Source organism: Nematostella vectensis, chromosome 6, assembly GCF_932526225.1.
Source record: "Nematostella vectensis chromosome 6, jaNemVect1.1, whole genome shotgun sequence".
Taxonomy (NCBI): domain Eukaryota; kingdom Metazoa; phylum Cnidaria; class Anthozoa; order Actiniaria; family Edwardsiidae; genus Nematostella; species Nematostella vectensis.
The window spans coordinates 15,910,689-15,922,948 of record NC_064039.1 but is presented as its reverse complement, the minus strand read 5'-3'; the positions used below and the strand labels follow the sequence as shown (position 1 = coordinate 15,922,948).

The following is a 12,260-nucleotide window of genomic DNA, read 5'->3' as shown; positions in this document are numbered from 1 at the left end:
CAAAGGAAAGTATTTACGTTAGGTTGTTTCGTGTTGATTAGCCACAATACTAAAAAAATAAAAATATAATTTCTACAAATGGTTTCTAAACTTGCACTACTCATTTGATGAACATGTGTTACCTTGTAAAATGATTTAGCTCAACAAAATTTTAATCTCAACAACTTTTCCACCAAGTTTCCCCGAAAGGTCTCGCGAATGGGCATCCTGTATTTCAGTAGTATATTACGTTCAACAGACGCTCGATTTTCCTCTCTTTTCGGAGCCCATTCGAAAACTATCCGGAAGTCATTCGTGGATTTTCGGGACTACAAATACAAATGAAAACAAAGCGCATAAAGGCAAATAGTAGCAAGCTTAACGTTTTTTTAATACACGCTATTATACTGCACAAGTGAAGTGCTTTGGTTACACCAAAGGAAACCTCGATTGGTAAGAATTTGACGTATGGGAAACTACATGCTATCAAAACTAGAACACATCCAACGAGCTGTATTGCCCGAGGCGCCAGAATTCTTGCAAACAAGTATTTCCTATAATCCTTTGCCTTTTGACTAATGGACTCTCAACGTGACCTCTCAACAGCTTCTGCCAAGAGACACAGATTTGCCTGATATGCGATTTAAACACATTATTCTCAAAAGGCAACTGATAAATCATCTTAATCGTCTGTGATGTCGAGGGTTTTCTTGCAAGAAAGGAAATGACTGAATAGCTGAGAGAGAGTGTGTTTGGTTTACAGCTGGGCAATTAGTAATGGTGTTAAATAAGAAACGGTTATCATAATAGAAACACTGAGAAGTGGTTAAATCGCCATGATATTCGTATTTTGTATTTGTAATAGCATTTCTGAAAGCCAAACACCAATTCAAACTTACGGAATACTTGTCGATTTTTATCAATGTTTGACCTATCGTGCACATATTCGTGCACCTATTTCCTGCGTGATTCGTTTACTATTTATATTAGATTCTATTTATCTACGGTAGTGATTTCCAATTTCTCTTGAATAAAATAAACAGTTTCGAGCAATATTTATTCAATAGGATGGGTTTTTGCTCCAAATAGCTCCATTCTGGCGATGGAGCAAAACAAAACAGGTTTAAAGGATATAAAGAAACCTCTAAGCCAAGCTTAATCAGGCTTTCCTGCCGCAAAAGAAGCTTGTCATTCCTTTAGGCAAATCTCGCCTGTATTAATCTAGCCATTCAACGCATAAACGTAATCGCACTTTTCAGACGTCTGAATTATCTAAGAAATCGATGTGGTATATCCTTGAGTGTTACGCCCTAGCAACAGGCGGAACTGCAATAAGGGCAGCCACGCTGACAATGTAGGTTTCTTTTCTTGCCTCCTGTAAGAATTAAGTATTGAACAGCATGTAAGCAAACCATGTTGTGTAAGACGATGGAAATGGCCAAACTCATACTTTATGTTGAAAGTAAAAGGTAGTTTTAAAATAGCATTGGTGTGTTATTACCAACATTTTTACTCGCTGAATTCTCACATAGTTTACGACAATGTAGGTTTCTTTTCTTGCCTCCTGTAAGAATTAAGTATTGAACAGCATGTAAGCAAACCATGTTGTGTGAGACGATGGAAATGGCCAAACTCATACTTTATGTTGAAAGTAAAAGGTAGTTTTAAAATAGCATTGGTGTGTTATTACCAACATTTTTACTCGCTGAATTCTCACATAGTTTACGTGCATATGTCATTTATGTGACCTTAAATTAAAAATGAGTATTTAGATGGTGCAAAAAAGATTTATAAAAAGTCAAACAAAAACAATGGAAATTTTAGTGCTGTTGGATCTTATGCCTTCTAAGGTTTCTTGTTTTTACTAAATTTCTCGAAGTTCGAGGCCTCCGTCTCGCCCAATCACCGAAATCTCGAGTGCTTCTCAGCTCAATTATGATGTCATTACAATAGCATGGGGAAGAGGCTATACGTTACCCTGAACGCGCTACTACGCTAACAACGATCAAGACGCGTTTTTATAATATTATTTTCATCGGATGATGGTCCCCGCTCTTTTATAATCCATAAAAAGGTCTCTGATCATCGACAGAGTTATAAGCATCCCCTTTCTCTTTGCGTCTTTCTTATTATAGAATTTTAAGGCATAGTTAAGACGCCATTTCTTTTCATCTTTCGTTTGCATGCATTTGCGGCACATAAAAAGAACGGCGTCTAAACTTGGCGTTAGTGTACAGCCCGATAGGATATAACAATGCGATGTAATTTTCATACATTCTATTAAAGGACATAATGAGGAAAAGCGGCTTTTGTTGCTGCATACTGGGAAGAGTGGAGAGAAGACTTTCAAGGGCTTTAAACACCATATTAGTGCTGTATGAGAGCATTACTTTTTTTCTTACTTGTATATCACGCTTTACCTCCACATCAGGCAATTCTAGTAATCCCAAGTGCTATCTAGTCTCGTAGGTGCTCGTATGTTCTAGAATTGGTAGGATATGTTTTTGAAAATTCGCGCATTTTCTCAATGAACCTCTTAATGAACATCCAACATTAGATGAAAGGACCGAAAGATCGCTCTTCGCTTTTTAATTATATGATCAACTGCATCCCAATATCCCCCTTTGACTATTTATCTCGTGATGAGGACCGGATTCGAGCATTGAGACAATTTATTTTCGATTTCTTCCGGCTCAAACACTTTCGCGAGTGCGATATATCATACTACTTGTTCATTTTCCGAATCTCATTTATTTCAATATACCGCAAAGCGAGCAAGGGCAGTAAAAAAGACATAAGCTTGAGAGAAATTAGGGTAATGGAGCCAAGCAGGAGGAGAGTGCGCATCTGAATACTGGTTTTGTGACATTCAAGTTGTCGCAGACGAGGTAAGGAACCGTTTACGGGAATAGTATTAACCAAAACACCGTAACAAACCCCTACATGGTTATGAAACCCGTCATTATGTTAAATTTAGAAAGGATTAGATTCAATTGAACCAGAGACATAAAATTTCTGCAGTTTAAACCAAATCTATAGCTTTGTTGGTAGGGCAAGGTTAAAATTTGCGCTTTGTTGCGAAATGATGTTAATCTATGGTCTAATCACCGGTAAAGGAGAACTTGCTCTTTTTAAATCGCGATTTGCAAGTACACGTTAGAGTGTGCAATCCCAACTGGGGGTCATAAATACCAGACGGTGTTGCTTGTGTTGCTTATGAGTGATCTCTTCATATTCAACCTGACTTTAAAGCTCATTTGAAGCTCGTTTGTATGATATCGTTTAATCCATATGCGAACTCGCCCAGGTGTCGTGCTCGTCTGTTTTCGCACACACCTCGACAAACCTGCCGTGGGCGATCAAGTTGCAGGATCTTCATTTGACTCTAAAAGCCATCGTCGATAAAATGCTCTTCTTTTCCTCTTTTTAGATTTAAATCTTAATTTTGCATTAAAAAAGCCATCGGATAATAATGTTTGCCTTGTAGATCATCTAGATCCGACAGCCTTAATTTGTCATACCAGAAAAAAAATTATATCCTACTGACGAAGGCGTTAAGAAGCAACGAATAGCATAGTAACAAAAAAGAAATGCAATTAAAAATATCAAAATAGAATTCCAGTCTTCCTGGTCAAGTTTCGCTAGTTAAAGCATATTAAGGAAAATCTAGCATACTCGTCTACAGCGCTTTTTGTCTTTGGCTGCGAAAAAGAACGCGCGGGTACACCTGTACAGTGCGGCGCGCGCTATCGTACTCGCATGACAAAGTCAGCAGTTACAATGTGAGTTTCACCGGTTCGACTGAAACAAACTAAAGCTGAACTAGCCAAGCTTTTGGCCAGTTTATGTCAATTAGTTAGCTCGTTTCTCGCATTCTCATTGACTTGCTTCACAAAATGTCAATGTGGCCACGGTAGCGCGCGTCGAACTGTGAGAGGTCAGCGTCGAAAATACCGCTACGGCCATCTAGCAAAGTCTAAATAAGCGTAGTGTGCGAGACTATGTCATGTGACTCCGCATCCTAGCTTCGCAGGCTGCTTCATTTGATAAATTGTATTTCAATTCTTATCATACTCCGGCTGGAAGGTTTTAGAAAACTATTTGTGAAAAAAATACGAGACCTCCCAGTTTTCCCATGCATTAGCATCTCGACCTTCTATTTCCGATCTTGAAAACTAGTTGAATTTATTATTTTTCAACTATGAAAACTCTGAAAAGCTATTACAATGTAATTTTTAATTTTTCTCTTTTTAATAACCTATGATTTTGAAAAATGTGATAGAAACTAAACTGCTTTTCTAAATAAATAGAAAGGTGTTGCTTAACATTCAACGTAAAGCGAGTAAACGTGAGTAGAAAAGATCCGAAAACGTTCCCGCGATTTTATTTACCTTTATGTTTGTTGCGGGGCGTTGGGAATGTAATCACCGAAAACAGCACACACGGCGGCGACAAAAAACGAAAAAACGAATTAATATGCCTTTAAAGAAATAACAAGCGCAGTAGTTGGTCCAAGCATATAGAAAGCTTTAGCCAAGTCGATCATTCTGTTTTCATGTGAAATGAATTTGGGTTGCTTAGCTCGCGTACTACAGTCTAACACACTCTGTTATCTTGTGTGTCGCCATACCGTCTTTGCATGAATGGACAAGTATAACAAAAGAACAAGATGATTTCGTACGGATTTCGCTCGCAATAGATAAACTAATCTAGAATTGTGGGCTTAATTAAGTTAGAAGGGTAGTTTAATTTTTTCAAAGGGAGCGATTTTTAAATGTATTTTTTAATGTGAATATGGACACTGACAACCTGACGAAGTAATCGAATCAATTCAGCTTTTGGCCGGCAATCCCACAATCTGTAGACACATCGCAGAGACAGGCGCAAATATATGAATTTAGCAAACACAGTCGATTCAAAACGCCCGTGGCTGTTTGGATTCCGTTAAAATACTGATTGCGCCATTATCAAGTATCAAAAGAGAGGCCGAACGAGGAAGCGAAATATCTGAAACAGCGTGAATGTAGCAAAGACATGAATAATTACACGAAGACAGATATCACTAGAAGGGAACTGAGTTATGGAGAATGAATATACACAATACCTATACAAACAGGACACAATATCCTCTGTCCTCTCCAAGTAAATAAGAATCACTTTCCTCCAGCCAAGGTTTATTTTTCGTATTGCATGAAAGGGAAAATTAACCCTTAGGGTGTCGCGAAATAAACCTTTATTATGCATAAAACGTGACCTCAACGTATTTCCACTGGGGAGCGAAATCTCGATCCTCGGTTCAGTTGATAAAGGCGCAAGAGATGATTTGAGCAGATTCGTCTCTTTGTACGATATCAGCTGACCGGTCTTACTACCTTATCCTCGCGTCGTGACAGTGGCCGTATTTTTTTTCTCTGGCCACTACTTTATCAGGGAAACACTGTGAGTATTTCTTTTGAATGCTAGCGGATACTTGTTAAATTTAGATGAAATTTCAAGTTCAAGTTAGCGCTAACGGTAATTGTCAATGGGTTTCAGCAGAATTCGTTTTAAGATAGTGAATAATGGGTGGCCTGTTACAAACATTTCAAGAAATCGCAAGTGGATGTTACAGTGAAGTTTGAAAAGATATGTGTACATTCCAGAAAAGAAAGATAGTGAAGTAATCCACCTTCTTTGAAAAATTACTAATTGCTGTTAGTAACCAAATGTTGATAGTACTAGCGCCTTTTAAAAAGTCGTTTTTTCCCGTTCAATTTGGCAACGATAGCAGATTCAACTACACGATCACCAAGTTCGCGCGTGTCTTGATGAGATGGAGCTGTTTCACTACATCAAATTGATATTTAAGGTTACCATAATCACAACAAAGGGCGGGATTCGTTTGTCTCTGTTTCACTACATCAAATAGATATTTAAAGTTACCATAATCACAACAAAGAGGCAGGATTCGTTTGTCTCTAATGAGGAAATTTCTAAGAAAGCCATGGCAAATGACATAGACCTGGTACTTTTACTTTCCAAATTTCGATGTGCGGTCAGTTGTTGATGAGCAATAGTGTACAACAACGGTAGAGTTAAGTAAGGGGTTGGTATTCCCATACACAATGCCATGGTAACTTTATAAAAATAGATGCAATTTACAGACAGACTTTGGATGACTTAAAACCTTTAAAATTGTCCTTTTTTTGTAAAGCGCCAAACTATTGCGTTCTTCCCGATAACACTAAAACTTGACCGTTACAAAAATATTGTTTTCTGTTTAATTTTTATGCTAATTCTTTTAAAGCTAAATTTAATTGCGACCACGAAAATTCACGGGCGCTAAAAAAGTACAATTTAACAACCCTGGTATACTGCAAAATTTCCAACAATTAAAAAAACGGGAAAGAAATCAATTTTGTCTCCGCCTTTGTGCCACCACCTGATTTTTTTTCTTTTTTCTCCTGTTTGCCTCGTTTCTCTTATCCTATTATCCAATTCTCATTCTCCTAACGGGCTACGCGTAAGTAATGTTTCTTCTCCTGAAGCATTAAAACTCCCTGAAAACCTCCTTGGTCTGCATATGAATTACACATAAATCGTTCTCATGTCATAATTATAGGTATTATGTCCTTTGAGTGGGGAATTTTTAATTTTGAGTCATGGTAGCAAATTATCGGAAACAAGCGATATTGGCACTCGCACCCTCCCGATCTTTCCCTAATAGTGGCGCGTCTTCAGGAGGTATAACCTCTTAAGACCAATGACAGTTTCGATGACTTCGGGGCTTATTTTCCCGCTTCATTCTCCATTCTCCCGGCGATTGCTTTAAGGTGACTTCATAACATAAATGCAAACATTGAAATCCCTAAAAAAATTATCTTATGTAAAGCAAAGTTTGAGAAGCGACTCTTGCATTTTGTAAAGTTATTTTATAATAAGCCTCTAGGGAAATATTTCTCATTTCCGCCTTATTGTTCTGAGATGAAATAATTCGTAACAAAGTGAATGACTTACCCCCGCTGGCCCTGATATGGCCTTTTCCAGTTCCCTGAACAACCACTGCAATGTGCATCTTACCTTCTCGGAAGCGTTGAGATTTCCAGTAAATGCTTTTTTCAATAGCTATTCATGTTGATAATTTATCCAAAACACATTAGTATACTTCATCCTTATTCCAGCGAGTTTTAAAAATAACATGTATTGCGCATGTGATCAAAACTGCAAACCATAGCTAAAGTAGCTTTACCGATGAAGCAGCATTTTTAGGAAGCATTTTGACAGAGGTCATAGTATTTTTAAAGAGTGATTCTGTTAGAGTATAGAGCACAAGAACTACTTTGATTAAAGGGACGTATCTGAAAGCTCAACTTTTCTACACATGCTCTCATGGCATAAGACTTCTATTGTCTGGATAATATGAATACACTCTTTGTCTCTAGAACAAAAAGTACCTTTCTTATAAAGTACACGGTTATTTTGACTCTAGGATTTCTCAGGGACAAGTCTGCAGGCAGCCATTCAGTAGTTACTAGATAGAAAACGCGGAATGCCATGGTAGACATGTACATCTACAGACACACTAATATCCATAAAAGTTTTTTAAGATTCCGAGTTCAATAAGTGTATTTGTCATATCTAAAGATCTTAGTTTAAAAATAGTTATCGCAATAGCAAAAGAAGTTCTTTGGCTCTTTTCCCATTAATTTCCCTTTCCCTTTAGTTTTTAAGATTTAGTTTTTAACGTGTAGAATTAAAGGGAAAGTCAAGAATTAACGTAAAAGAGAGCTACAGTGTTTAGGAGCGCCTACTAAATACAACGTGGATTTGTACATTTCTGTCCATCTATCTATTTATTGTTGTCCCCTTACAGAGATTTCATCGAGATTCTTTGCATGGAAAGCCTTTTTACCGTAGCGATCTCAGCCAAAATCTCCAGGACTGTAGAGAGTAATTACAAGTGGGTTTTGCGATTAGCACACACAGAACGTGCGATAAGACCCCCATTACACGTCAAACAAACACTCACTCGTAAATAGTATAAAGTGATTAGCAGGACTCCGGCTGAGCTAAGAGGTTTACTCTTTGTTAATATTTCCCATAAGTACAAACTTCATTTAGGTTAAGTACCCTGTTTTCAAGGTCGCTGGGCTATAGATGTCTTCATGACGTTTATTGTCAGGTGTTTTTGTGATCAGGGGACTCGCCTGCGGGCACATTACCGCGTTCGCCCAAATGATTAATTTGATTTTCTAACCAAGAGAAAAAGAAGTAAATTCCGCATGTTTCAAGACACTTCTTTACTCACTGAAGTCTTTTTTAATAATGACTGAACGGTCCTATTGTGTCAGTGAATATGTAGTTTTTTGATAGACATTGTGAAACCCACTTCAGTTATTCTCACAGATTTCCCAAGCAATACAAAATGAATCCGGTGTCAACGTTTGAGCAGTTTCTTCTTCAGTTTTTCATCATGAAAGTGACAGTTTGTCGTGATGTGATCCTAAGCATGCTGTGGGATACGATATGAAAAAGGGATCTGAGGGATTGCTTTATATGATCCGAGTAGATATCTAATCCAATTACCCAAAGACTCGGCCAAAATACGTTATGTTTCAAGGATAGAATCGCTAAAATGGGGTTTTCTCTGGGCATCCGCGGAGAGACATGATGAAACAGCGAGCCTAAAATGCTAGTGTCAAGGATTATGTCAGTTCTACGCAGATGGTAACGAAAAAAAATACATTTTGAATAAAATGGAATGAAGGTAAGCAAATTTGGATTTGGTAAGCGGTTCAAAGAAATTAAAAAGATTGATTTTCCGGAAGTAAAGATAGAAGTGAAATTTGACTTATGGCAATGCTATTGTGGTAGAAAATTTTACAGCAGTCACTTTTGTTACCTAGCGAAATAAAAGTTATTTAGATTTTTTACAAAGTGGATTGCGGTAAAAATGGTGCAAGTACTGAAAGAAAAATAAAAGTGGACCCCTTAAGGGCGAACAAAACATCAAAGGAGTTGCACAGAATAACATAAGCTAATGAAATTATAATGCAATAGTCGCAACCATGGCGCGCCAATCAATCTTCAAATCAAAGTGTTTTTAACCACCCTTGTCAGAGCAAATGAGTAGACGTATTTGGCAAGGCTTGGTGCGAACATCATCTCAGGATTTCTCGCTTAGTTTTTCTGTGAGACAACGTTTTGATTAACTACAGTCTTGTCAAGGTGAACTGATAAAGTACGGGTTGGTTGTTAGGGCAAGACAACTTTTTCTAGATATTGTAGAAACCACCAACTCGATACATGAAATGAAATGAAAATTAGTCGAAGCTTACGAGTAATTTATGTTATCCAAGTAGAAAGGGTTTAAAACTAGTTCTAAGGAGACTCTTTTACTTGGTACCTCTATCAAGACGCTCGCAACCGAGACAAGTTCCCGCTTCATAGTCGCACAGGTATCTAAATACTTCGTTTTAGTGAAAACCAAATATTCGGGGACTTTGTGAACAAGTGGCCTTTGAATGGGGTTGAGCGCTTGAGAAAGTACCGCTGTACCTATCAAGTATTCTTGGGGTCTACTATATACGAAAGCTCACTGTCCATAAAAAACCGCTCTCAATTCATAGAGTAAAGTAACTTGTGATATGTTTAGATATCATAAATAATTTTCACATGAGCTAGCCGATAACAAAGTAATGAAAAGTTTAGGGTTACGGCGTACGTCGAACCGAACTTGAACCGAATCAATATAATAACTGTCGAGTTGAGCTTGCTTGTTTACCATTTAATCGGAAATTCCGGTACTTCTGGTTATTTTGTAAATGGTACAGATTCTTTCCTTTGGAAAGTTTCTGGAAAATGTGGAATTGCTTGAGAGGTAGTCCACCGGGGAATACCAGAAATTCCGGAAAATCGTGTTCCTTTGCAATTTTCCATAGAATATTTGACCGAGTCTCCCAGCGGCCACTATTCCCCGTGACTATTCTCAATAAAAAAAATGGGTACAGTAGCAAATGGTACATACGTCACCCCGGAAATTCTAGAATATAAGAAACTTTTTCTAACCATGATGGCATCCCGGAAAAACTTAGAACTCATTCCGGAATTTCCAATTAAATGGTAAACAACCCTTATTTCCAGTTGATGCTGACGTCGACCCTATTTCCCAGGAAACAATACTTGAGATGATTAAATTCATATTTTCGTGGAACTTGCATGTAACTGTTCATTACCAGTGACTATTATAAGATTTCATTATTGTCCCAAAACTAAAAACACGGGAATATGCACTTTCCCGTGCGAAGGCCCCAGTTGAGCGAGCGTTTTGAAAATAATGACGCAACAAGGAAATTATAATCATTGCTGACCAGCTCGATGTCAAATACTAGTAAAATATACATTATACGTTCATATAAAAGCAGCACATATATTGCACACCGGTAAATCGCAATTCAGGCATAAATGTGCCTTCAAAGCAGGCCTAAAATAATGCAATTATATTTGTGTTGACTTCCGGATATTCGCCATATTGCGTGGTTGGTTTGTCCCATCACTGAAATATTTGATTTTTATTTCATTTCTCCTTTTTCACAGACCAACACCTTCTAAGGAGCCTCCTCTCTGTTGTTGCCATGACAACGAACGCGACAACCACCACTAAGCCCACGCGCATGACGACGAGCAGTATCATTCTTGTGTCGTACTTATGTATTGTAATCATCACAGCCTTATTTGGAAATGCCTTAATCGCATTGGTCATCGTCAAAAAGAGGCTCCTGCAGAATGTACATTACTACTTCATCCTTAATTTACTCGTGGCAAACTTCCTGAACGCGCTTCTGAAAATCCCTACCTCGATACTGCTTCGCATTGACAGAAACTGGTATCCGCACTACGGGGTGTGCTACTTCACTACCCCCCTGGGGGTGCTGTTTGGCTCAGCTTCAGTACTGACGTTATCAGCGGTCGCCATCAATAGATACCTCGTTATTTCGTCACCATTCAGCTACACTGACAAAATGCCGCCGGCATTTGCGAAGACAATTTTGGCGGGAATCTGGGCGGGATCCCTTGCTCTTGCTATCCCGCCAACCACGTGGAGGTCTAAAGACTATATCTGTAGCAGCGGCGCAGTCTCCAAAGAACACGAATTAACAGAGATACTGTACTTCGTCCTTGCCCTGTGGATGTTCGTAATCATCATCCCAAGCATAATTATGTTTGTTACGTACTTTAAGATCTATTTGATAGCGAGAAACCACGCGCAACGGATGCATCAGCAACACAGCAATACGTACACACCAACAGACCAGCAAACAAGACGTAGGCGGCGGGACCTCAAAGCCGCCATTGTCTTGGCTGTGATTGGCGGGATTTTCATAGTCTGCTGGTTGCCGTTCTTTGTGGTGCAATCCATACACAAGTTCAGCACTCATCGCATAGACCCGATCTACTTCAGTATCTTCATGTGCTTTATGTATACAAACGCCGCTTTAGACCCTATAGTACTTATTTTATTCAACTCCGAGATAAGAATGGCATTTATTCGAGTCTTTTGTAAGCGGTTCTACAGAGTCGACCCTCATTCTAATTCAGCAGTTTCGACATTTCAAGGACTTAACAATAACAACCACAGCTGACTAGGCCGGGGCCCTCAAAGGTGCGTCTTGGTACGCTATTGGAGAGGGCCCGGTAAGAGGGACCATACTTTAATGGACGTCCAAGTCCCAAACGTGGATAGCGAAGAGGGCCATGATATCATGTTATGACAAAACAGTTTAATGGCCCCAGAATCTTCTGCAGAATTTTCATGCCCTATGAACTATCACTGCAAACTTGAGATTTTAGAGGAGCTTAGTGGAAGTGAGTTTATGTCCTGGCTTTAAAAATGATGAATAGATTGTGAATATTTGGGTCTAGAAATGTTACTTCTTTCGGAGAGGTGCATTTCGGAATTTTTCACATACGTTAACTGAAAGATGAATAAAAAAAACATTTGTTTGACAAAAACAAAGAAAGAAAAAAAAGATATGCAGATTATCCCACGTCCCATTCCCCCAAATAGTGACTTCAGATACCTTTATTTTTTTATTCCCATGGCCTCAACAGGAATCTTAGAACTAGATTGCAAAAATATATCATGGAGTACGGTATCTATGGATCTAGGAGAGGGTCGGTTTCCCTCATTCGGACTAATTTTTTTTTAAACCGACAATTTCATCTCCTATGATTTTTAATCCCTCCCCCGTAACAATCCTGGGTCCGCTTTCTTCCCCATTTAAATTCCTCGATCCGCCCCG

At 38.6% G+C, this 12,260-nt stretch overlaps 1 protein-coding gene and 1 long non-coding RNA gene across 16 annotated transcripts in view; one reads left to right on the top strand and one right to left on the bottom strand.

The window, feature by feature from the left end:
- Positions 1–11,879, top strand: part of LOC5509249 (octopamine receptor 1) — a 32,610-nt gene extending 20,731 nt beyond the window's left edge. For 10 of the 15 annotated variants that reach the window (XM_048728979.1, XM_048728978.1, XM_032378160.2 and 7 more), the window contains one exon: positions 10,555–11,879. In XM_048728979.1, the coding sequence (XP_048584936.1) occupies positions 10,593–11,600 (1,008 nt within the window). In that variant the 5' untranslated portion in view covers positions 10,555–10,592 and the 3' untranslated portion in view covers positions 11,601–11,879. The other 5 variants (XM_032378163.2, XM_001629750.3, XM_032378167.2 and 2 more) reach the window with 5 other exon arrangements.
- Positions 353–2,695, bottom strand: LOC116616193. The gene is made up of 3 exons (XR_004295247.2): positions 2,382–2,695; positions 1,481–1,543; positions 353–1,354 (listed from the first exon to the last, which is right to left on the bottom strand). It is a non-coding gene; the product is annotated as an uncharacterized LOC116616193 (long non-coding RNA).
- Positions 11,880–12,260: the final 381 nt, after the last annotated feature.